General features: G+C 46.1%; 1 protein-coding gene across 1 annotated transcript in view; it reads right to left on the bottom strand.

Moving 5' to 3' along the window:
• The window catches only part of SPATC1L (spermatogenesis and centriole associated 1 like), a 38,213-nt gene extending 12,549 nt beyond the window's left edge, over positions 1-25,664 (bottom strand). The window contains exons 1-4 of the mRNA XM_034786346.1: positions 25,231-25,664; positions 24,444-24,788; positions 23,076-23,414; positions 20,536-20,681 (exon numbers count right to left, since the gene is read on the bottom strand). Coding sequence (XP_034642237.1) covers positions 20,536-20,681; positions 23,076-23,414; positions 24,444-24,788; positions 25,231-25,432 — 1,032 coding nt within the window. The 5' untranslated portion in view covers positions 25,433-25,664. The remainder of the gene's footprint in view (positions 1-20,535; positions 20,682-23,075; positions 23,415-24,443; positions 24,789-25,230) is intronic.
• Between the last annotated feature and the right edge of the window lie 892 nt (positions 25,665-26,556).

Here is a 26,556-nt window from a genome sequence, read left to right as displayed (position 1 = left end):
CTGAGAATATCCCTCTTGTTGAGAGGGAGCAGGACACTGTAGCCTCTGAATTCTGCTTTGTTATTGCAATAAATATCCTGGTTAATCAGGTCCCAGTACCTCTCCTTCAGGATCTGCAGGCATTTAGTCATGTTCTCAAAATTGATCTTGGCATCAAAAGAGGACACGGGCGCCTCACACAAGCGGTGGGCATAATGGATATGAAAGCGAGTGCACTTCTCAATCACAGACACAGTCAATCACACACTGCTGGGTTATATCCTGGCCAAAACAAACAGCAAAGTGTTAGTTATGTATTTACTGACAGTCCCAACTTTAGGGGCTCACAGACACATACACAGAGGCTAAGGGAAAGGAAAGAAGAGAATGACAATTTGCAAAATGATTGACAATTTGCATTCAGGTCAACTCAATTCCCTGTAAGCAGCGCAGCAGAAGTAGGTCTTTAAATGTAGACTGACCAAGAGCTTTGCAGATAAGTTGAAGGAGGTTGGGCCTAGAGCTGGGTGAAGTTTTTCAGATGAATAATTTATTCAATGAAAAATACAGCTTCGGTCAACCTGACATTAGTTAGAACAGTTTCGGCCATGCAGAAAATGGAGGAGGAAGATGATGTTGTGGTGCTCCCACCACCCCACCCAGTCACCTTTAGCTTCGTTAAATGGCTAGGGCACTGACTCCTGGTGTGGGATACCCACCTTTGAATCCCTGCTCTGGAACAGACCCAACACGGAATTTTTAAATTCATGTGCACACACAAAACAGATCTGGTTTGACTTTAGCCAAATATTTTTTCCTGATGGTTTGGAACCGCCACTGAACAAAAATGAGCTATTCACCCAGCTCTAATCCTGCCATGCATAGTGGCTCAACACAGGAAGGTCCAGAGGTGATTGTGTGAGAAACGGACAATCAGGCAGACAAGGCTGGGAGCTCTGGCAGAACAGAAGGGCTCAGGGTGGGATGGGGGGAGTAAAGTAAAGATCGACAAGGGAGAATCTGTAGGAAGATGCAGAGTTACATAGAGCATTGATAATGGTGACAAAAAATTTTATGCCATGGTGGATGGGGAGTTGATGCCATACCAAATGGAGGGATGTAGAGGGAAGTTATATGATCAGATCAACAGGCAAGGAAACGGGCTTTAGTGGCTGCATTTTGTAGGGACGGAAAGACAGTGATGCGATAATCAAATTCCTGAGTGGACAAATTGCAAGGCCAAACTTTAGCACAGAAGGATTTTGATTATTGTCAAAGAAAACAAGAATGGCAATGACAATATTGCTATTATAATACACATTAGGGCTTGTCTACACTTAACCGTGCTGCAGCTGCACTGGTACAGCCGTAGCACTTAGCGGAGACGCTACCTACGCCAAGGGGAGACCTTCTTCCATCGGCGTAGGTATTCTGCCTCTCCGAGAGGCAGTAACTATGTCAACGGGAGAAGCCCTCCTGTCCACATAGCGCTGTCTACACCGGGAGTTCGGTTGGTATAACTGTCACTCAAGAGTTATACCAACGTAAGTTTGTAGTACAGACCGGGGCTTAGTAAAGGCTCTGAACTGTAAAGGCTCAAATCTAGACCAGGCCTGTTCTAACCAACAAGCCCAAGAGGTCTGGGCTCAGGGTACATCGATAAATGAAAAATGGTAGATAAGAATCCTAAGAAAATGCAAACCAATCTCAGACAGACATAAGCAGAGTTAGCATCGGCCCACCGCTGCCTGTATGTGGTCTCGGCTTTGTGAGATTTGAAACCCTCCTCCCGCCCGCTCTCATACAAGTAGGGTCCTGGAGTTAGAGCTATGGGACATCGGTGCGTTGCTATGGTCACCTTCTATACCCAAACGAGCATTAGAAATGTGCCCCACTATCCAGCCACTGCCTGACAGTTTAGTCAGTGCTATATTAGCAAGTGTCACAATCGGTGCTGTATTATAAAGGATTTTGCTCTCATCTGATGGTCAGATAAGATTCAATATTTGCGTTTAACCCTTAAATCTGATTCAAAGTCCAATGAAATCCATGGGAGTCTTCCATTCACTTCAATGTACATTGGGTCAGGACCTAAGGCAGTTTTGAGGTGAGCAGGGATCACGCGATAGTTAAACAATACGCTTTTGGGAGGGTACCATTACACCATCATGATGCCCTGATGGGCTGTGTTTGACCCCTTCAGAAGGCTAAGAGTTAGCAGTCACCTCTGACCCTATCGTGCAGGCCAGATACTGTCCATATGGGCATAGTATGTGCTTGGCTGCTAAGGTCAAAGAGAGAGAAGAAAATTACACCTCACAGTACACCTCTACCCCAATATAACGCTGTCCTCAGGAGCCAAAAAACTCTTACTGCGTTATAGGTGAAACCGCGTTATATCAAACTTGCTTTGATCCGCCAGAGCGCGCAGCCCCGCCCCCCCAAAGCGCTGCTTTACCGCGGTATATCAGAATTCGTGTTATATCGGGTCGCGTTATATCGGGGTAGAGGTGTATAGTTCCACTTTTCTTTCTGGAAGAGTGTGCGCGTGTGTGGGGAGGGGATGGGGGAAGGGGAGGGAGCTTACTTGCTGTCAGGTACCAAAATTTAAACACGTCTTTATGTAACTTTTCGGCATTCTTCTTGGCAAGGCCAGCAGAGGCCTGAAAGATAGCAGGTGATACCAGAGATACCCAACTCATATAATCAATTTCTCCTCCTAATAACCTGCAAGGCCCCTTATATTGACTAACTGCTCAGGCCAAAGCAGCAACAATAGGAAAGACTACACAGCATGTCAAATACAAGCAGCCTCGTTTCACGGGCTGTACGCAAGCTCCTGCCTTTTGACAGCCACGTTTGCCTAAAGACATATTGATACTTCCCTAAAACCTGGTATTTCAAAGTATTCAACACTCTTCATGAACTGCTCTGTATCTGCTTGCTGATTTCAGTGATCTCTAGATCAGGTTCTAAATGCATGAAAGCAAGGGAAGTCTTAGCTAAGGCTTCCACAATACCTTACTTTCGGCATCACTTCGTCTGTGAATTTCAGTACATTACGCATGATTCACCTGCTGGCTGCCTGATGGAAAATAATAGACTGTGTTCTGCAGTGCTAAACACAATGGTATTTCAGGAGCGGGTGGTCATTTAAGACAAGGTCTCTTATTTTCACTGCCTCTGGCCTTCACCTACCAAGAAGCAAGGAGTTCTGGAGAGTAAATAACAGAAAGCTGCCCTGTTGGACTGAGTCACAAACTTTCTGAGCTTAAAATGCAAGCAGAAACTGGGACTGTAAAGAAATAAAATCCAAAGTCCAACCTTATTCAGACTCCTCAGAGGGGAGGGAGGGGACGTAAGATAAGCTGCAACACAAGGACAGAGATTTAATTCTCCTTAGTAGAATTCCATCCCTTCCTCATTCTGCAAAGAAAACTAAGCCCTCCCAGAGTGCAAAAGTAACAAGCAGTTTCCAACAGGTGGCAGACTTGATTTTGACAGGACAGTCTGTAGGACCCTACAGCCAAATCCAGAGTCTGCCAGTGCAATCCGTAGTGATGAATAACTGAGTAGGCCAGGCAGTTACAGAATTACATAATTCAGTAATCAATGCCCTAGCCCAGGAGTGGCCAACCTGAGCCTCAGAAGGAGCAAGAATTTACCAGTGTATATTGCCAAAGAGCCACAGTGATACATCAGCAGTCCACCCCCTATCAGCTCCCCCACCACCAAGACCTCCCGCTCATCTGATCAGCCCTCCCCCTCCTCCTCTCTCCCCGCACCTCCCAATCAGCTGTTCCCTGGCGTGCAGGAGGCTCTGGGGAGGAGGGGGAGGAGCGAGGGCACGGCAGGCTCAGGGGAGGGGGCGTGTTGTATCAACCAGGCAAGGTATTAAACTTCAACAGAACTTTATTTACAGTGGAAATCTATTTACCAAGCTGTAGCGGCACACTCTGTAACTCTCCCAGCCTCCTCAACTCCTCCCCACTCCTTTCAGACTCCCAACGGCCAGTGCTCCCAGTTCTAATAATCACATGCAGCATCTAAACACCACAGGACGGGAAGGGGTGGAGTGGGGGCAGGGCCTGGGGCAGAGCCAGGGGTTGAGCAGTGAGCACCTTCTTCCCTCCCCCCCCCCGGCACATTGGAAAGTTGCCATATCAATGAAATGAGTGAACCACTGGGGTGACAGATGGGGAAAGAGAAAGCGTTAGCGATGCGGAGGATGTGTGAAAGCAGAGGCTGGTTTCATGCATCTAGGAAGAGGTGCAAACCGGGGTGGGTGCAAAGGGGGCGTATTTTATACCCTGAATACTACCTGTGACTCCAAATTTCTCCCCCGCCCCCCAGATTTCTGGTGCTGTAGGGGGAGCCCTATGCATTCTGTGAGGGTTGGTTCTCTTTTGCAAAAAGAAAACAAAAATGGAATTTGTTCTAAGATGGTGGAGCCTCATTAGCCTCCTCCGTCTTTCCCTGACTGCGGGGAGATCAGCCCTCACAGATGCTGTACCTCAGAGAGGATCCATCTAAGTTTTCCTCATGGCAACAACAGGCAGATGGCCACAGGAATTACATGGCTGTACAGGCTGCTACAAGACCCTGAGCAGGGGGGACAAACCCACCAGGAACTTATGCCCTCCCAAAAGCATAACTAGGTTCACCGGGGGAAGGAGACCAAAGCCCTGAGGTAAGTGGGGAAATGGGATCCTGGGAGGAAGCACGAGCAGGAGAGCGCAAGAGGGGAGGACTCCTGTCTCATACTGAGAAAGAGGGACGATCAATGAGTTATCTGAAGTGCCTATACACAAATGCAAGAAGCCTGGGAAACAAGCAGGGAGAACTGGAAGTCCTGGCACAGTCAGGGAACTATGATGCGATTGGAATAACAGAGACTTGGTGGGATAACTCACGTGACTGGAGTACTGTCATGGATGGATATAAACTGTTCAGGAAGGACAGGCAGGGCAGAAAAGGTGGGGGAGTTGCGTTGTATGTAAGAGAGGAGTATGACTGCTCAGAGCTCTGGTATGAAACTGCAGAAAAACTTGAGTGTCTCTGGATAAAGTTGAGAAGTGTGAGCAACAAGGGTGATGTCATGGTTGGAGTCTGCTATAGACCACCAGACCAGGGGGATGAGGTGGACGAGGCTCTCTTCTGGCAACTAGCAGAAGTTGCTAGATCGCAGGCCCTGGTTCTCATGGGAGACTTTAATCACCCTGATATCTGCTGGCAGAGCAATACAGCGGTGCACAGACAATCCAGGAAGTTTTTGGAAAGTGTAGGGGACAATTTCCTGGTGCAAGTGCTGGAGGAACCAACTAGGGGCAGAGCTTTTCTTGACCTGCTGCTCACAAACAGGGAAGAATTAGTAGGGGAAGCAAAAGTGGATGGGAACCTGGGAGGCAGTGACCATGAGATGGTCGAGTTCAGGATCCTGACACAAGGAAGAAAGAAGAGCAGCAGAATACGGACCCTGGACTTCAGAAAAGCAAACTTTGACTCCCTCAGGGAACAGATGGGCAGGATCCCCTGGGAGAATAACATGAAGGGCAAAGGGGTCCAGGAGAGCTGGCTGTATTTTAAAGAATCCTTATTGCGGTTGCAGGAACAAACCATCTCGATGTGTAGAAAGAATAGCAAATATGGCAGGCGACCAGCTTGGCTAAACAGTGAAATCCTTGCTGATCTTAAACACAAAAAAGAAGCTTACAAGTGGAAGATTGGACAAATGACCAGGGAGGAGTATAAAAATATTGCTCAGGCATGCAGGAGTGGCCAAATCACACTTGGAGTTGCAGCTAGCAAGAGATGTTAAGAGTAACAAGAAGGGTTTCTCCAGGTATGTTAGCAACAAGAAGAAAGTCAAGGAAAGGTGGGCCCCTTACTGAATGAGGGAGGCAACCTAGCGACCGAGGATGTGGAAAAAGCTAATGTACTCAATGATTTTTTTGCCTCTGTCTTCACAAACAAGGTCAGCTCCCAGACTGCTGCACTGGGCAGCACAGTATGGGGAGGAGGTGACCAGCCCTTTGTGGAGAAAGAAGTGGTTCGGGACTATTTAGAAAAATTGGACGTGCACAAGTCCATGGGGCCGGATGCACTGCATCTAAGGGTGCTAAAGGAGTTGGCGGATGAGATTGCAGAGCCATTAGCCATTATTTTTGAAAACTCATGGCGATCGGGGGAGGTTCCAGATGACTGGAAAAAGGCTAATGTAGTGCCCATCTTTAAAAAAGGGAAGGAGGAGGATCCGGGGAACTACAGGCCAGTCAGCCTCACCTCAGTCCCTGGAAAAATCATGGAGCAGGTCCTCAAGGAATCAATTTTGAAACACTTAGAGGAGAGGAAAGTGATCAGGAACAGTCAGCATGGATTCATCAAGGGGAAGTCGTGCCTGACTAACCTAATTGCCTTCTATGATGAGATAACTGGCTCTGTGGATGAGGGGAAAGCAGTGGATGTGTTATTCCTTGACTTTAGCAAAGCTTTTGATACGGTCTCCCACAGTATTCTTGCCGCCAAGTTAAAGAAGTATGGGCTGGATGAATGGACTGTAAGGTGGATAGAAAGCTGGCTAGATCGTCGGGCTCAACGGGTAGTGATCAATGGCTCCATGTCTAGTTGGCAGCCGGTTTCAAGCGGAGTGCCCCAAGGGTCGGTCCTGGGGCCGGTTTTGTTTAATATCTTTATTAATGATCTGGAGGATGGTGTGGACTGCACTCTCAACAAGTTTGCAGATGACACTAAACTAGGAGGCGTGGTAGATACACTAGAGGGTAGGGATCGGACACAGAGGGACCTAGACAAATTAGAGGATTGGGCCAAAAAAAACCTGATGAGGTTCAACAAGGACAAGTACAGAGTCCTGCACTTAGGACGGAAGAATCCCATGCACTGCTACAGACTAGAGACCGAATGGCTAGGTAGCAGTTCTGCAGAAAACGACCTAGGGGTCACAGTGGACGAGAAGCTGGATATGAGTCAGTGTGCTCTTGTTGCCAAGAAGGCTAACGGCATTTTGGGCTGTATAAGTAGGGGCATTGCCAGCAGATCGAGGAACGTGATCGTTCCCCTTTATTCGACATTGGTGAGGCCTCATCTGGAATACTGTGTCCAGTTTTGGGCCCCACACTACAAGAAGGATGTGGAAAAATTGGAAAGAGTCCAGCGGAGGGCAACAAAAATGATTAGGGGTCTGGAGCACATGACTTATGAGGAGAGGCTGAGGGAACTGGGATTGTTTAGTCTCCAGAAGAGAAGAATGAGGGGGGATTTGATAGCAGCCTTCAACTACCTGAAGGGGGGTTCCAAAGAGGATGGAGCTCGGCTGTTCTCAGTGGTGGCAGATGACAGAACAAGGAGCAATGGTCTCAAGTTGCAGTGGGGGAGGTCCAGGTTGGATATTAGGAAACACTATTTCACTAGGAGGGTGGTGAAGCACTGGAATGGGTTACCTAGGGAGGTGGTGAAGTCTCCTTCCTTGGAGGTTTTTAAGGCCCGGCTTGACAAAGCCCTGGCTGGGATGATTTAGTTGGGAATTGGTCCTGCTTTGAGCAGGGGGTTGGACTAGATGACCTCTTGAGGTCCCTTCCAACCCTGATATTCTATGATTCTATGAAAGACTGGCACCAACTGGGGACAATAGGGCAAACACCCAGGAATCTCCTCTCCAGAGGCAACAATTAAACAGGTTTGAATTTGTACTCATCCCCCTCCCACAAGAAATGCAGAGACAGGTGGGGACCAAGCTCAGATCCATCTGTCTGACAGGTGGTGTGTGGAGGAGGGGAGAAGAGGGGGGAGTGAATCTGGGAAGAGCCAGACAGTGTGAGTGTAGTGGGGTGCAGGGGGACACTGAAGCCTGCCCAAACCCTGCCGCCCCAGGAGGAGGGGGAAATCCAAGCTGAAGCCCAAGGGGGGCCTGTAACCTTAAACCTGGACAGTGAGACTTGGGCTTGGGCCCTGGGTCCCAGCAAGTCTAACACCAGCCTTAGCGACCCCATTAAAATGGGGTCGTGACCCACTTGGGAGTCCTGACCCCAGTTTGAGAACCCCTGTAATAATTAATAGGGGGCCCCCCTTGAGCTGCTCAGGGCCCTATGCCTAGCGTCAGCTCTGTCTTAAGGATCAGTGGAAGATTGAAACCTTGTTTAACATATTCATTATTGATAGAGAAAAAGGGAGGAAGTAGAATATTGACAAAATCTGCAGCTATTAAACAAGGAAGAGCTTTGAACACTAGTGAGGACAAAGACATAATACAAATGGCCCTAGAGAGAACAGAGATTTGAGAAGGAAGTAAACTGGGATTCAATTTTTTGAAATGCAAGCTATACACATCTAGGGACTAATCGAGTGAAATACGAGTATTCAGCTGGAAAAAAGAGACTTGGAAAGAAGCAATCTGAAAAGTGACCCAAGGGTGATAGCAGGCAGCAAACTGGATTCAAGTTTGCACTGTGGTACAGCAGTGAAAGAGAGGCCAATTTGAGTTTGTCCTATTTATATCAAGGTATTACATCAGTGAGCAGAGTGATGGTCCTAGTTGATCACTGGTGAGACCTAACCTGGACTACTGCATTCACTTCCAGGAACCCCATAGCCAGAAAGGTTGTAGACAAAGTGATGAATGAACAGAGAAGAGCACCCAATATGAGTAAGGACCTAAAGGAGTCTGATTAGCAATCTAACAGCGTTAGAAACAGGCAGCTTAGCTAAGCAACAGCGAGGGGGAGATATGACAGCCATCTACAAATATATGAAGGCTGTAAACCCCCAAGGATGGAGAGGAATTACTGAGCATCATGCAAGTGTGTATAACTGACAGTTAAGTACCAAGAAGAAATTCAGAAGAGGAGTATTTAGGCTAAAATATACAGGAAAATATCTGAAAATCGGATGAAATGGAAGCCCCAATCCAAGAGACGTTCAGCTGGTCTGGTTTAAGACCAGAACATATATTTTAGGACACAGATAGGGAGATGTATTAAGGGGATGATCCTGCACCCTCTGAAGGCTTTTCTATTTGTAAACTATGAACTATTTTGTGCTCATGAAACTGGAGGACAAATAGTACTGGTAGAGTCAGGCAAAGTTGAGACCTGAGCTGTGCCATCTTACACACACGCACAGCTCTGGCAATCCAGCTCCGTTTTGATCTGTAAACATGCTAATTTTCCAGCTGTGGGCCTGTCCAACTACGAGACTGACAGTTCTGAAATGGTTTGTGACACAAACTCTCTCATCTGACTAAAATGAGACCACCTTTGCAAACTCATTTGCTTGTACAATCTAATCAAGGCTTTCAAAAGTGGAAGTTTAGAGCACTAGACTGTTTTGTCCTGGTCCTATAATTATATGCAGTAGATATATTTTTTAATATTCCAGTCTTGAATACTCACATGGTCAGAGAAGTTCACAATTGCCAACTTTTTTCCCCCCCTGTGTGCAATAAATCTTCTCCACTTGCCCAAACTTTTCAAAATGCTTCTTCAGGACATTCTTCCTCTTCAGATTGGTGGGAACATTTTTGCATTTGACCATTGTAATTTTTTCTGCAGATAAGCATCAGGAACTCAATATGGAGGCCCCGATTCAGCAAAGCACTTAGCATGTACTTAAATTCATGGGCTGCCCTCAAAAAGGAGGTGGAAAAACCGAAACAAGCAGAGCCATGGTTCATGGTTGTATCCCCTAAAGAGAGCTGTAGCAAATTACTTCTTCACCCCCTCCCCACATAAGCAGCAAAATCCAGGAGAAAATGCGCTTCTTGCAAGCCAAATTCCTTTTGATGCCTCTCCTTCAAGGCAGAGTTACTCAGCACTGCCGCTAATGCAGGGCTGGGGCTAAATGCCACAGTTTAACTTAATATGCACGTTGGATATGAATTTCCACTGTGCTGATGCAATAGTGTGATATATTACATCAAAGACAAGTATTGACATTTTAATCCTGTGTGTGTGCATGCGTGTGTGTGTCCTTCCTAGAGAGAGAGAAAACTGATTTACATAGTGTGTGTCCTTTAGGCCGGACAGGTCTATGAATTACAGTAGATTCTTGGAGGATACACAGATTTAATGAATACTGTGCTCCAAATTCATAATGAATCTAGGAAGCTTTAAGGAAATCTAAGCTGGGATAATGTGTGTCTTCCTCTGACCCCCTCAGTACACAAGATAGAACACGTAGACAAAGCTTAAACTCAGCCTCCCTTAGACCCAGCTGGATTCACAGTTGGCTAGAAATGTGTAATTTGCATTCCCTTACATCACCTAGAATTTGGACCACTGTACCCAGATGGCTCAAGGAGAGTCTATTGCCCAGTCACCATTGCCCTGCCCCTTCTGTTGTCCTTTACACCAGTGCAACACGACCATGATGACTTGGTAGCATTTACACTCACTTTGCACAGGTGTAGATCACTACTCAAGGTACAGGGCAACAGAGCTCAGAGTAGGCGTTGGTGTAACACACATGACAAGGGGGCCCCAGAGAGGCAGAAGCAACTAACAGAAGGATGTAAGAAAGTGTTATTTACACCCTTTGTATTGATTGCTTTTTCTGCCAGACCTTCAAAGGCAGTCATCCTTAGCAACCACCTCAAAGCCAGGAGGTGTAAAACAGAAAGTTTTACAGATGAAACGCAGAAGAAAAACGGCAAACAAGCCACCCTGCTACCTTATTCTGCTAGAGGATTCATTTCCAATCACCCGATTCACAGACTACTATGAGTTCCTGGTGCTCACCTTCCTTAGTTTCCCTGTTAGTTTCTTCCTCCTTTAATGCCACTGAAAGCCAGGGCATTGTAAAAACAGATGGGCTTAGTCCTGGCAAAGCAATTGGCATAGTTTCTCCAGATTCAAGAGTAACTCTCTCCTTGGTCAACTCCTTGTCAGTCAGCTGTCCATCGTTGTTCCATTAGAACCCAATCTGGGATGTTCTGCTCAATCACCCTCTGCTGGGCCTGTTCCACCTGCCAAACCACTTGCCCTGTGATGGTCAGTCCCATCTGCCCCATGTTCCTTTTCTCTTTTCACTCTCTTTCTGAGGCTGAGAGGCAGCTCAGTCCAACCTGCTGCTTCTTCAGGTCTACACTTGGTAGTACGACTCATCCTGAAGGACTCCCTCAAAGTCCCACCAGATGGATCAGACAGACCAGTGAAACTGCTACTAGTTCTTCCATATTGTATTTCTAGTCCTCTCTTTTTGACTCCTATTTTGCTTGATAGAACAGGGGCAAATAAAGAGGGTGTATTATTGCTGCTTCCAGGGGTTATAAAACTGGAATTTGTACTGGGACTCGAGCTGCTCATCTCTTGAGAAAAGCCAAAAGCGCCCAACCCTCCACTTTCACTACTATGTGGATGGAAAACTTTCAAAGAGGTTGGGATGTTCTGGCTCTGTGTTTTCTCTGGCTCAAAACCAGCACCCCAGGTTAGTTTGACCATCTCATGTTCAGATCATTCAAAGCTGAATTCTGCTTTTTTTCCCCAAGACCATTACTTAACATGCCTTCAGATGAAAGTCCAAAGTCAGGTATATTCAGAAGAGTTCCATGTTTAGCAGATTGTTTAAGACTGATTCTTTGGTTGCCAGCAACAGGAGACCTGGCTGGTGGGGAAGAAACCACAAAAGGTGTAGTTTGTTCATGCCCATAACACTCTTTATACGCAGATGTTGTCCAGAAGTCACTGTGCTGCCCAAATCCCAAGGTTTGCCTTGCTCCTAATGGCTGGGTAAAGCTGAATGACTGTGCAAACTCTGGGTTCTGTGCTGACCCTCCACAGCTCTGTCCAAAGAGGGAAGGCTGATTGAACCTATATGTTTCCTGAGCAACGAGACATATTCGAATATACAGTTAAAACCAATAGAGAGTCAATATTTGAACCCACCCAGTCTCTGAACCATTGCTGCTTCTCACCACACTTGGCTGGAGAGGTAGAGACCATACACGGAGAACACGTTCCTTACCCATTGCTCTGACCACAACCACCCCTTCTTTGAGACCCTCCTCTAGCTTCCACTTCATCAAATATAAATATCTGCTGTGCTTTGCCCAGTCCACTTCTAAGTATTTCAAGGTAGGAGGCTTCCACTGCTTCCCTTTCGGATTACATCATAGTGTTACAGATCCCACTGTCTAGATCTGACTCTCCTTTTCTTAATTTTGTCCTGCTACTCCTAGTTTTGTGGAGTTGTACAATACAAAACAATACCCTTCAACTCTCTCTAGAGCTATGTCTCCATCACCTACGTTATACACATCTAGCTCTCAGTTGTTACTCCTAAGTCAATCCGTCCAACCCCATAACTGTGCAGATTGTTTTTTTTCCCCACACTTTATCTTTCAGTTCTGGGCATCTGGGGTCCAGTCTAGTTCTATTAAAGTCGATGGAAGGATACCCACTGTTAGACCAGAAATCAATTTTTAAAATACCAATCAAAACAGCTATTGTGCAAGTAGTTTGCTATCATTTTAAACAACAGCAGTGTGTTTGCTAGATTTGTCATTTGTTTTATACATACGGCATTACCAACCCAAAATGGTCTAAAAGCATAAGTCAGGCCACCAAAGATCATGGGTTTGGCTTCCAGAAAAGCATCCAGTCTGGATTTAAAGCTATCAAGAGATAGAGAACCCTCCCTTTCCCTTAATAACCTTAACATTAAAAATACATGCCTTCTTTCTCATTTGAATTGGACTTTAGCTTCCAGCTGTTGGTTCTTGGTATGCCTTACTCCACTACAAGCTCACGAGTACTCAGTATATTTTCCCTGTGAAGACACTGTGATCAAGTCACCTCCCAGTCTTCTTTTTGATAAGCTAAACAGATTGAGATCTTCAAGTCTCGCACTTCAAAGCATTTTCTCCAGCCCTCAAATCATTTTTGTGGTTGTTTTCTGCACCCTCTCAAATTTTTCTAAATCCTTTTATAAACTGGACACAGTATTCCAGTATCAGTCTCTCCAACACCATATACGGGGTAAAATCATCTCCGCACTGCTTACATCTGCAAGGATTCCATTAGCACTTTGTCACAGCATGGCTCTAGGAACTCAAGTTGAATAGCTTGTCCCATATGACCTCTAAAGGGTATCCATGTTACCACATCCACTGGCACTACAAGGGTGGGATTTGAACTCTCTACTTTTGACATCCTAGGCTAGGATGTTTTCTCCACACAAGGAAGACACCTCATAAACTCAGAGTCCATATTATTGTACAGACACCGAACTGTGGACACTAGTATTATTATTTATAACTTGTATTACCTCTCACATCTGGGGATGGAGTTGGACATTATCCAAGATAAAAGTGTAAGTTCTCTTTTGTTATATTGAGGGCGTATATCTCATGGGGGAATATTCTCTTAAGGCTGCATTCTCAATGGCTGAATATCCTTCACTAGAGAGGTTTTCCTCATTTTTTACTTTACACTAACCGAGATCAGGTTGTAACAGGCAGCATTCCCAAGCGAGTGCGTGCAAAGACAAGTTTGGATCTTCACGTGTGTACAGGGCCAATTCAACAAGGCTCATTTGAAATAAAAAAAACAAACCCGCTTAGGAAGTAACTTGTTACTAGGCTTGGATAAATACTGCAAAACAATTTCCATTAATACTTGTTTGAATTTTAAACACATTGTCACTGGCTGCGTTCTCACTCCTGTTGTGTTTGCTTTCCACAAACACTGGTGTAATTGAGAATTAATAGCATCAATGATCAGAGAAAGCAAATGTTAAGCATGCACATTTGCAGGTATTTGTAATGAGTGAACATAAAATTTACTTTTTGAGAGTGTTTGCGGATGACATCTAGTTTCATAAATTATGCCCATCTACTCAGGGACAAAAGCTATATCATATGACTTATGGCCTGCTGGTGACCTTGGGCAAGTCACTTCACTGCTCTGTGCCTCAGTTTCCACATGTGTAAAATGTGGATAACGATACTACTGTCCTTTTGTAAAGCATGTTAAGGTTTACTGATGAAAAACACTATAGAACAGCTAGATATTATTATGAAGCCACTCAGTTTTAGGTCTCATGGCTCAAATGTAATGTTTTGTTGACTAACAAGCCACAGGGTAAACAAAATGATGTTGAATGTTTTCCCATCACAACATTCTCAAGTGTGTTTGTTATTGGTTTGCAGGAATGTGCAAACAGAAATAGCGGCAAAATTCCCTGGCTGTGAATCACTCACTCTGCTCTAATTGTTGGACGGGGTGCTCTACACACACACAAACAGAAGTCCTGCATGCAGCCAGCCCTACAATGAGCATTTTTCTGTTTATCCTCACAGGAGACTAACTTAAGATTGCTGATCATTGCAAACAGGACCCCAGACACGACATGGAGCAAACACAGCCCCCACCAGCTCCCTTCTTTTCCAACTGATGGTATGTGATACTCAATCCTTACCTGCAGCTCAGCTCCAAACCAACCACTGCACCCTGGCTACATGCAAGGAATATGTTCAGGTGATTTTGATTTCCTCCAACCTGGAGACAGAGAGGGCAGGCTTGTGAGCTACCAACCAATGACCCAGTTCCATAATTCTCCTAATAGTGGTCCCTTTACCATACACATAGTAATACTGTAGCCCTAATACAATGCACAGTATTACGTATGGCTCAGCATAAATTCTTATAACAGAAGGGATGTAATATAAGCCATGCCCCTGTGAGTGCAATGAACCTGTGGCCAATGGGGGCGGAGGGGCTCCCTGCCCCCAGTGCATGGAGCTGAATTGCGACAAGGAGCTGGTGGGTTGTGCTGGGGCCAGTCAGCTCCAAGGACCACGCTCTCAGCCCATCTAGGCTGATGTGGCTTCACCCCAGTAGCAGGATGTGCATGTTTCGGGCGGAGAGGCGTTCCTCTCCCAAATCCTTAGCGCTTGATACTGGAGTTTCCTGCACTGCACTCATGAGTCCCCTGCCTCACAGCCCAGCTCCCTTCCCCAGAGCCAGACTTCACCCCCCATTCCCTGCTCCCTATAACATCCTGAGCCCCTCTTCCATCCCCCTCAACTTAGCTTCTCATAAGCCAGAAGATGGCCACCATTTTCAACTCCCCACCAGGCTCCAGAACCTGCCTCTGTGACCCCCATGGCTCTACTCCCACACTGCCCCCCAGGGCTCCACACCCCCTGCTTCTGTGACACCCTCACCTCCAACCCCACACTGCCCCCAGGGCGCCACACATCCTGCCTCTGTGACACCCCCTACCTCCAACCACCCCAAGTACCCACACCCCCTGCCTCTGTGACACCTTCCCCTTCAACCCCCCCAGATCCCCAGGTCTCCACACACAGTGCCTCTGTGACACCTCCCTGCCTCCAACTCCTCCAGGTCTCCACACCCCTGCCTTTGTAACACCTCCACCTCCAACCCCCACACTGCCCTCAGGGCCCAACACATCCTGCCTTTGTGACATTCCCTACCTCCAACCACCCCAGGTACCCACACTCCCTGCCTCTGTGACACCCCCCTTCCTCTGACCCCCCCAGATCCCCACACCCCTGCCTTTGTAACACACCCACCTCCAACCCCCACACTGCCCCCAAGGGCCCACACCCTGCTGCTGTGATTACCCCCTCTCCCAACTGTCCCAGATCCTTCACCTGGTTGCCACTTATCACCCCTGAGGAAAATTGCATCAACCAATCCCTTATATGAACTTTCCTCATCTGTTCTCTGCTGGCCTGTTAATGTTCGGTGAATAGCTCACCCCAGTCAGGGGACCCAGGCCGCTCCTTTCCCTCCTCACCCACCCCCATGGGAAGGTCATTCTCTGCACCTACCTCCCTTGTTTCCTGGGCTGCTGTTGCCAACTGGGTTTTATTCTTCCTGGTCTGGGTGATGCTAGTACCAATCACTGGGCAATACCACTACCATCTGCCTCTTCTGATGTGTTACCAAGCCTGGAGCTCCTGCATTTGATGTCCCACAGCTCGGCTCCCTCCAGAGGTGGTGGAATGAGGGGCGGTACTGAGCACAAAATAGGACCCTTAGGTGCCTTGTTCTCAAATTCCAAATTTGCAGGACAGCCCCTTGAGATATGGGACTATCCTGGTAAAAGGCAGGTTGTCTTGCAGTACTGCCAGCCCTTGTGAGTTTTCTGTATCTTGTGATATTTTGTGTTATTTTTAAAGCTACAGCTCCTGGAGTCAAGTGATTATTTAAAATAAAGAAGTACATTTCTAGCCCTCATGGTTGAGGAAAAAAGCTTACAAATGTGACTCCCAAAAGTAATCACTGTTGATTTGGTAGCATTTTGCAAAAGTACAAATAACAAATCCAAGGGCAAGGTAGCAATATTGCCTACCCCCAAAAATTCACAAATCATGAAAACCCTAAACATCATGAGATTAGACCAACAATCATGAGATTTAAAAAAAAAAAGAATATGCTGTAGTTTTTTGGTTGGTCTTTTGTACTCCCCTGTCCACCCAGTGTGTTTGTGAGATAGTGTAGCCAACACTTCCATATTTATTGTGTAAGGTGATTGTGCCACTCCGCTGCCCACCCCATACCCAACAATTAATTCTGCACCCTGTCCCCAAATCAGTCCCCTCTCCAGATCAACACTGCTCATCCCCCTGTGTCCTCATCATTTCTGCCCCACCTCTTCTCTGTCTCCTCCGTTCCTTCTGAAGCTGCTGTGACTCTTCCCCTCCCCTCTCCCAGGGATGGGTGTTGCAGGGAGTGGAGCCTCTCTGAGCTCCTCTCTCCTCCACTCCTGTGACAGTGGTGTTGGCAACTAAGGGGCGGAGACCTCTGACTGCTTCCTGCACAGCCTTGATTGGCTGCTCTTCCTCACGACCGGAGGTAGTGGGAAAGGCAGCCAATCAGAAGCCAGGCTGAAATTCCCAAGAGGGCTGGAGATTCTCACATCATCACCAGACAGGCTCCAGCCCTGGCTAAAATCCTGCAACCTGTGAAAAAGTCACGAGCGCTGACAACCCTGGGGCAGCAGAGAATCAGGCTTTTTATATAGTGCATATAATAATATTAATAATACCCTGCTCTTATAGAGTGTTTTTTTTACTGGTAGCTCTCAAAGCACTTTACAAAGGAATTCAGTATCATTATTCCTATTTTACAGATGGAGAAACTGAGGTACAGAGCAGTGAAGTGACTTACCCAACGTCATCCACCACTCCCAGCAGGTCAGTGGCAGAGCTGGAAAGAGAATTAAGGTTTCCTGAGTGCCAGTCCCCAGGATCTATCCCCCTAAGACAAAAACAGGGCAAATTACTGCCACTATGTACTCTGCAACAGCAGGTGAATACTTTTCCAGGGCTGTGTCTTCACACTGATTTCAATGCATACAAATAAAAAGGAAGTAAACAACAATACATGATACATTCAAGCTCCAGTTAAAACAGCAGCATTTTACGCTAGCGGAGTGTGTCACATATACTGTGGTAAGGATAGGATACTAATTATAGTAGCTGCTTTTTGGACAATTTAAAGGCCCCATAATATTCGGTCCTGCCACCAGGGGTTCCCTGGGATTTGCTATAGTGGGATCAAACCTATAACTTTACACTTTTCATTATTTTAAGTCTCTCTGTTATGTCCCCTCTCACCATCCAGCTAATCTAAGCAATATTAATGTCTTCAATTTCGCCTCATCTGGAAGTACTTCTCTGCCTCTAATTACTTTTGCTGTTTTCTATTTTTGGAGGCGATGGGATCAGAACATAATGCAGTTAGGAAGCAGAGGGTCAACCACGAATTTATATCATATCAGTTTTTATTTTACATCTTCCAGTTTTTACATTAAATATTATAAAAACAGTCCATTTGATAAATATGTACATAAATAAATGATAGATACAATAAATAACTTAAATAAAAATCAGATTTGTTTAAATAAGGATCGCATCAGATGGCTTAACATTATGTCAGCCAGTAAAACAAAAATAGATTCTAGGAATCATATACAGCAACACCTTCTATGCATGAAAATTATTGCATTTTCCAGCATCTTTCTAAGACACTAATGAAATACTCACTAGTCTGTAAATCAAAGAAACAGGGTGAAAAAACTAGTCCTTTAAATTAAAATAAATAATGGCAAGACTTAACATACTATTGGCAAATATTTTTGTGTAGCAATAAACCAATACAATAAATAATAATATCCGCTAGGGCCAAATTTTAATCCCACTGAAATTAATGGCCAATCTCCCATTGATTTCAGGGGGAGCAGGCCCTATACTTTAGCTGCAGTTAAGGAATTGGCCTACAACCAATCAGCTACTGGCAATTGGAGTCGGAGAGATCTGTTCCTGAAGATCAGTTGTATGTGAATCTTTTGTTCAGAGATCATGGGTGGTGGGATCCGTGGTAAAATGCCAAGATGGAAAGAGCATCACGCCTGGTTAAAATACAGCGTCCTGTAGGAAGGATTCAGGGTTCCCATTCGCTGGGCTCTCCAGTGTCTGATTAGATGCATGAGGTGAGACCGTGTAAAGATCTGGCGTTTAGATGCAGGACTCCATGTAGGCTGCGCACTTCAAGTCATTGTTCAGCAGCCGGAAGAGATTGAGGATCACAGATGCTTCCAGGCATCCTGGAGTTTCCTGGGACAGGAGAGAGGGAGTGAACACATTTGTAACAGAGAACGGCTGGCTAGCAATGGGCCATCGAAGCTACTGCACACAGGCCTGATGGAGGGGGGAGGTGTAAATAGATAGGGAGCACAGAGCATGCAGAAAAAGGGTGAACAGAGCAGTGTCTACACAGGAACTTCAAGGAAAGCTAATCTGAACTAACTGTGTGAATTTGAAGTGGGTTAGTTAAATGGCATTAAATTCCTGTGTGAACACCCTCATTCAAAATTAAAGTGGTCTAATTTGGTTACTTTACTTCACTTCCAGAGATCACTTTAACTCTGAATAACAGCATCAATACAGGGCTTTAAAGCAGTTTAACTAATCCACTTCGAACTCACACCTTTAGTTAATTCAGATTAATTTTCCTGGATGTCCGTGTGTAGACAAGACCTTACCAACACTCTAAGGGTACGTCTATACTACCCGCCAGATCGGCGGGTAGAGTTCGATGTAACGGGGATCAATTTATCGCATCTCGTCTGGATGCAATAAATCGATCCGCGAATCGATGCCAGTACTCCACTTCGGCAGGAGGAGTAAGCGGTGTCGACGGGGAAGCCGTGGCAGTCGACTCGCCACCGTGAGGACGGCCAGGTAAGTCGAACTAAGATACTTCAACTTCAGCTACGTGAATAGCGAATAGCGTAGCTGAAGTTGCGTATCTTAGTTCGAACCTCCCCACTAGTGTAGCCCAGGCCTACTCTAAGGAAATACTCATATACACGGTGGTCTAATGTCCTGTAATTCTTAGTATATAACAACGTGTGCTGTGGTCTGTTACATGAACCAGTGAGTCTGAATGAAGCAAAAGGCACAGTGATCTGGGGTAATAGTAAATTTGAAGGCTATTATCTTTGGCTCTATCGGATTCCGAAGAAGGTCTGGGCATTGGCAGATCTGTACGAATGAATTATCTCGGGGCCTCTTTTCCCATTGCCCAGCCCAGCATCTACACCTCTTCAAAGTTTTTGTAAAAATATAAATGATTCCACAAGGTACAAGGTGCAAAGCAGTGGAGGATCAGATGCCACATGTTTATCTGAAACCCTGCTATTTGCATCCTATGGAAGGACCCAAGCTAGGCCACAAGGTAAAGGCTGTTTTCTGGATGCCTGGTCCGCTACAGTCTGCAGCAGATGTAATGACCNTAGAGCATAAGCTTTCGTGGACTACAGCCCACTTCTTTGGATGCATCCGAAGAAGTGGGCTGTAGTCCACGAAAGCTTATGCTCTAATAAATTTGTTAGTCTAAAAGGTATTTAGGTGCCTAACTCTCACTGATTTCGGAGAGATTAAGACCAAAATGCACCAAAGCCTGAGACACTGCAAAAAGCGCTTTGGGAGCCCAGGAAATTTTCAATGCTGGTGTGTGGCTGCATTTCAGATTTTCAGAGTCCCACTAGAATGCTCTCTCTCTGTCAAACACACACACCTAGAATTGGTGGGAACAGGATTTTTCACTTAGCAGGGAATTTTGTGATTTCAAAATGTCTCGTGTTCTGAAGTGGAATGGAAAAAAAAAAAACACACACACAAAATTCAAAGTGTCCTGCAAAACATTATTTTTTAAAAATTTCATTTTGGTTCCACTGAAATCTTTCATTTTGTCAAAATCAAAATGCTTTGTTCTGATTCTGACTTTTAAAACACTATATGTTATGCAACAGAATATAAAATTTAAAAAATTGAAATGAAAATTTGTTTCAAAATGGAAAAAAAACCCAAAGAGGTTTTGTTCTGAAATGGTCCGTTTCAACCCGATGGATATGCTGATTTCTATTTTTCTTTCTAAATAAATTTTCACCAAAAACAACACGTTTCCATGAAACATTTTGCTTTCAGCAAATGGTGACTGTCCCATTGGAAAATGTCCAACCAGCTCTATGCACTATCCTCTCCCTCAGCAGATTCAAGGAAGGATTTACCTGTTTGATTTTCTCAGGAATGTTGGACACTGTGTAGCCGTAAAGTCTCGTTACTCCAGGAAACACATATGCAAGGATGCGCCTGTCTAGCTGGAAGGCAATTTCACCCACTATGCGGCCATTTTTCTTGCTGTTCAGCTCAAGCTCTATATGAAGGACAAGCTGGTTGTTAGTTACATAGTAACTTAAGGCAGGAAGGCCAAATGTTTTCACCATGCTTAGATTCAGGTTAAAGTTTTACTGCTTGGGTTGAGCCACATGGCAGGAGAAAGAATATAGAATCACACACGTTATATACATAGATGCGCACAGATACAACCAAACACAGCACTGACTTCCCAGTGCGATGCACGAACTGGATAACATCTGCCTCCTTAAATGGATTGGTTACGTAAATACATGTGGAAATGGACTTTGGAAATAAATACAAGGAGAAAAGCAGGTCACTTTCAGAGCTTTTCTCAGCCAGAAAAGCCCCGTTGCCCTTCCAGATGGGCTTAGCCACACTAGGGTCAGGTCTGCACTACAAAGTTTTGCTGGCATCACTATGTCAGTCAGGGGTGGGAAAAAAACATGCCCCCAGCAACAGAACTGCCTGTGTAGACGCAGCTATGTCGACCGAAGAGTGCTTCGGTGAGCACAGGCAACGTCGCATGGGGAGATGATGTTACCATGCCAGCAGAAAAACTCCTTGTGTCCGCGTGAGCGGTGTCTGCATTAGGGGGCTCTACCGCATACTGTAGTGATAAAGCCAGGCTGACAAAGGCTCTGTAGCATAGAAGTATTTGAAAATCATATTGGGGGACCCCAGGTTCGCCTTGCCCTTATGAACACACATTAAAATACATGCTTGCCCTGTGTACACTAGGGCTTTGAAACATGTTAATTAAAACATAGAATCCTAGAAATGTAGGGCTGGAAGGGACCACAAGAACCCATCCAGCCCAGCCCCTTGCACTGAGGCAGGAAGAAGTACATCTAGATATTTTCCTAGTTTGATTATGAAAATGTCATGGGGGACTGTGTCAAAAGCCTGACTAAAATCAATGTATATCAAGTCTACTGCTTCCTCCCTTATCCTCTAGGTCAGGAAGCCTCTCAAAGAAGGAAATTAGGTTGTTTTGACATAATCTGTTCTTCACAAATCCATGTTAGGTAGTCCCTATAACCCTCCAGGTGCTTACAAATTGATTTTTTCAGTAATTTGTTCCAGTATCTTTCCAGATATCCAAGTTAGGCTGATTGGACTATAATATCCCAGGTCCCCTTTGTTCCTCTTGTTAAAGATTAGAACTGTGCTTGTCCTTCTCCAGTCCTTGCAATCTCACCCACCCTCTATGCTAAATTGCTAAAGGCTCCCAGGTTGCTTCAGCTAGTTCTTTAAGTACCCTAGGATGAACTTTATCAGGCCCCACTGACTTGGATAGACCTAATTTATATTCTATAACTTATTTTCCTATTTTGGCCTGTGTTCCTTCCCCCTTGGTGTTAATATTAATTGTGTGAGTATATGGTCACCATTAAACCTTTTTTAGTGAATATTGAAGCAAAATTAGGCATTAAACCCCTCAGCTTTCTTGATGTCATTAGCTATTAGTTCACCTTCCCCAGTAAGTAGGGAACCCACACTGTCCTTCATCCTGCTTTTGCTACTAATGTATTTAAAGAACCTCTTCTTATTGCCTTTTATGTCCCTTGCTAGGTGTAATCCATTTTGAGCCTTAGTCTTTCTGGCTTTGTCCCTACACGTCTGTGCTATTCTTTTGTATTTCTCCTGAGTAATCTGTCCATGTTTCCACTTTTTGTAGGATTCTTTTTTGATTTTTAGGTCATTAAAGAGCTCCTGATGGAGCCATATTGGACTCTTAAGAACATAAGAATGGCCATACTGGGTTAGCCCAATGGTCCATTTAGCCCAGTATCCTGTCTTCCGACAGCGGCCAATGCCAAGCCCTTCAGAGGGAATGAATGGAACATGTAACCATCCCTTGATTCATCCCCCAACACCCATTCCCAGCTTCTGGGAACAAAGGCTAAGGACACTTCAGAGCATGGTTTTGTATTCCTGCCCATCCTGGCTAAGAGCCATTGATGGACCTATCCTCTGTGAACTTATCAAGTTCTTTTTTGACCCGTTATACTCTTACTATTCTTCCTATCTTTTTTTTTGCATCAGGATAGTTTGCAGTTGTGCCTTTAATATTGTCTCCTTGAGAAACTACCAGCTCTTCTAAACTTTTTCCCTTAGATTTTCTTCCCATGGGACCTTACTTACCCGTTCTCTGCGTTTGTTAGAGTCTGCTTTTTAAAAATCAATTGTCCTTATTCTGCTGCTCTCATCATTCCTTCCTTTCCTTAGATGCAAAATGTTGGTGATCAAGTTTTAAAAGATGCCCTTTATCCTAGTGTGGCCAAGCGCTAGGGCATCAAAAAGCCCCCACTCCCCCATGCTTGCAGAGATAGCTTATGATTAGAGTCAGTTAAGCCCATCCTTAGCTACTGTTATTAGCAGCAAGGCCAGGGTGAAATCACATCATTACCGTTTAAATAATAGGTATGGGGCTTCCGCGGCTCATCTCCTCCTGGACTCTCTGAGAACCAGACTCTCTTTTTCCTATGCATCTCTTCCGAGTCCAGGGACATTTTCTCGCCCACTATGTCCCGTGCGCTGTTTATAAGGGGGACTGGCTTCCTTGGGGGAATTCCTGGGGAAAATGGCTCAGATGTTTTGAAGTATCCTGGAAACACAAGCTGTGCTTGGGCCCCTTCCTTGTTTGAAATGTTGAGGGGATTTGAGGAAACAAATTCTCCCAGGGACGATGGCTGGGGCTGACTCAGAAGGTCTGGTGCATTGAGGACACTTCCGTGCTGCTGGTGAGCTACAAGAAAGCAAAACGGGGGTATAGGATCAGAGTTAGCCATGGCTTCATATAGATTTCCAGTGAAGAAGACCCTAGAAATCTAGAGGGCCTCGCTCTGATTATCTGTCTAGGTGTTTATGAATGTCAATTCAAGTGCCTGCTTAGTGCTTCTCATTTTGGGGATCTCAGTGTTGATTCTAGAGGTTATCAGACAACATTCAAAACTGGAAACACACCCTCTTGCCCAGCTCTCTTCACACAAACATAAGTGGACACAACTCAGGAGGGTTTTCTTTGTTCAAAGAGAGCTTTGGCTGGAAGAACAGGTGGTGAGAAGGTCAGAGTTGAGGTGCACTGGCAGAGTTGTCAGTGGCATGTGGGAAACTATGGCTTTTTCTAGTCACTGCTCTCATAGAATGTCCCATAGCCAAGGATAAGGGTATTTGGGAAGTTTGGTGGGGATATATTGAGCAGAGTAATTGGAGAGTGCAGGGTTTGGTGAGAGCAGGATAAGCCCTGACCCCTTCTCCATCTCGTCTTTCTCTGTGGTCCTTTTTGGGTGCATCCCTCTCTGGGGTGAGGCTGGTGGGAAATCAGCCTGGGGCCAAGAGGCAGCTGGTTTGGGGGGTTCCTGGCACTAACATTTCTGCCAGTGTAAGCGTGTGGCCACAGGGTCAGGCAAGGGGATCGCCTCACTTTGACTCCTTTTAAGTTTTCCTGGAAGTCAGGGGACACACTGTGCCGCAGTCCAGATTTATGTCCTGCATCTGCCACAAGCAACTTGTTCATCCCAGAACAAGAGGAAAGGGACTAGCCATATCAGCTGAAAAAAACCCTATATGAGACACAAACCTACATGCCATGTATCACGGATTCAGGGCTCGCCACGGCTTCTAGAGGACATGGTCCCTTGGTCCAGCACTGATGTCCCTGCCCTCATGACCTGATCCTGAGAAGCACAGACACCACTCGAATCGCTTACTGTAGTCACCTGGATGTTGAGAGCTCCCTGAAATCTTGAGCTACAATAGAGGGGTCAGTTCTTACCCATCCCATATAAACGAGCCTTATCTCCTCCAGGTGAAGTGACGTCGGTGAAGCAGACTTTCTTCAACCTCGAGAGGTCTATGGATTCTGGAAGCTGTTTCTCCACCCTGGTGGTCCAGGAAGTGCTGGAAAGCAGGATTGGTTTCCTCTCCCTGGGTGTAGGCTGAAACAAAGTGGGATTATTGGGAATCCCCTTAAATGTAGCCTCTGCCTGGGCTTTGGGGCTGGACAGAGTTGCTTCCTCATTTGCAATGTGGAGAGGGGAATAACTGAACTCCTGCAGCAGCGAAGGGTGTAGGTGACTTGGGCTCTCCGGTGGCTTGATATCCCTTCCGTGAGGCGGGGCTACAACAGAGAACAGAGCATACGGTGTTACCATTCAAACGAAGGCTTTTACTCTGACGACTGATCTCTTGCTCTCTGGCACTAGAATGACTCTGAATCCCCCATGGGAGGTGCCATGTGCCTGCCAGAGCTTGGAAGCAGGGCAGTGTTTTCAGACACATTGCCAGTGAACCTTATTGGTGCCCCTTCAGTCGTGTCCCATATCTCAGGAAGGGGCTAGACAGAGGATATGCACGCTGGGTGCATGAGCCTAAAAGCCCAGAGCTTGCGACAATGAGGGGATCTACCCAGACCCAGTGCACAGGCGAGCGAGTGGGTGGATACAAACACAGCAACCTGGGGACTGTCCACTAGGGGGAGCTCAGCCAGGGCTCTCACCTAGTGCATTAGAGGGCCATTACTCAAGAGAACAAACAAGACAGATCTTTCAGGTTCTCCTTACCTCCTTGTCCTGGGGAGCTGGCATTCGGATACACGGGAGCAGGGTGGGAAGTGACAATTCGCCCTTCATTGCTGTTTTCATAGTGCTGACTCAGTAACGAACGTAATTCATAGTTCTCCCGGAGCAACCTAACCTGATTTTTCAGGTATGCATTTTCGTTCTGAATTGTCTTCATCCACTCGTTATCCTCTGTCATTGTCATCCTCCTTGGCCTTGGTGGAGTCAGTTGTAGCAGACAGCCTCAGCAGGGCAAGAGTCACCTGTCCCAGGGCTCGGAAAGGCCCACAGGAAACCTTAGAATGTTCCCACACCATTGTGAGATCACTTGCTCTTAAAGGAACAGCTGGGATTTTAGCCCTGAAAATAATTTTTTGGTGCAGGACGTCCCACGGAGCTAATCGCACTGGAGGGGGCTGAGCACACGACAGATAACTCACAATGCTGTGCACTCCAGTTGAGCTCTTCACCCACAGGTTGTCTGCAAGTCTTGGTTCAAATAGACATGCACGCAAAGTGAGGCCTGGGCTCCTACTCAGAGATGACCAGTCCACTCGCTTTTCTAGGGCATAGATGAGTGGAACACATGCTCTTGGTACATGGAAATGGTAGAGGAACCTGTTTGTTTGGTCTCAGACCCCTAGGGTGTGCGGTGCTGCTGTTGGTGATACCCCAATGACTACACCTCTTCCCCTGGGCACAGAAGAGCCAACAGAGGAAGGGAAGGGACAGGACTGGAATGACAGGGGTTGAGGGTTATGAAGAGAAGGGGGCAGACACTCAAGGGATGTTCACATACACCTCAACCCCGATATAATGCGACTTGATATAACATGAATTCGGATAGAATGCGGTAAAGCAGTGCTCCAGGGGGGCAGGGCTGCGCACTCCGGTGGATCAAAGCAAGTTTGATATAACGCGGTAAGATTTTTTGGCTCTCGAGGACAGCGTTATATCGGGGTAGAAGTGTACCTAATTTTCCAGCACCCCTCCAGCACAGATGGTGGCATAGCCAGGGTGGAGACTGCTCCCCTATGACACTGCTAAACCCCAGCACCCTCCCCATTTCTAGAAAGCAGAATGGCAGCATTGCTCACACAGAGCCCACACCTGATTGGGGGAGGGGCAGATGCGCCTTGTGTCCTCAGTCCCTGTCAGCCCCGCCAACCCTTCCCCCCCCCCCCAGCACCAGTGGGAGTCCCGGGCCATCTCCCCCAGCACCCGTGGTGCCCTCGACCATTCCCCCTCACAGAGCACCAGCGGCCCCCTGCCCAAGTTTTAGTTAGGGGTATATAGTAAAAGTCATGGACAGGTCACGGGCAGTAAACA

This window comes from Trachemys scripta, chromosome 11 (assembly GCF_013100865.1).
Source record: "Trachemys scripta elegans isolate TJP31775 chromosome 11, CAS_Tse_1.0, whole genome shotgun sequence".
Classification (NCBI taxonomy): Eukaryota; Metazoa; Chordata; order Testudines; family Emydidae; genus Trachemys; species Trachemys scripta.
Note: the sequence above shows the minus strand (reverse complement) of the source record. Positions and strands in the feature narration are given on the sequence as shown.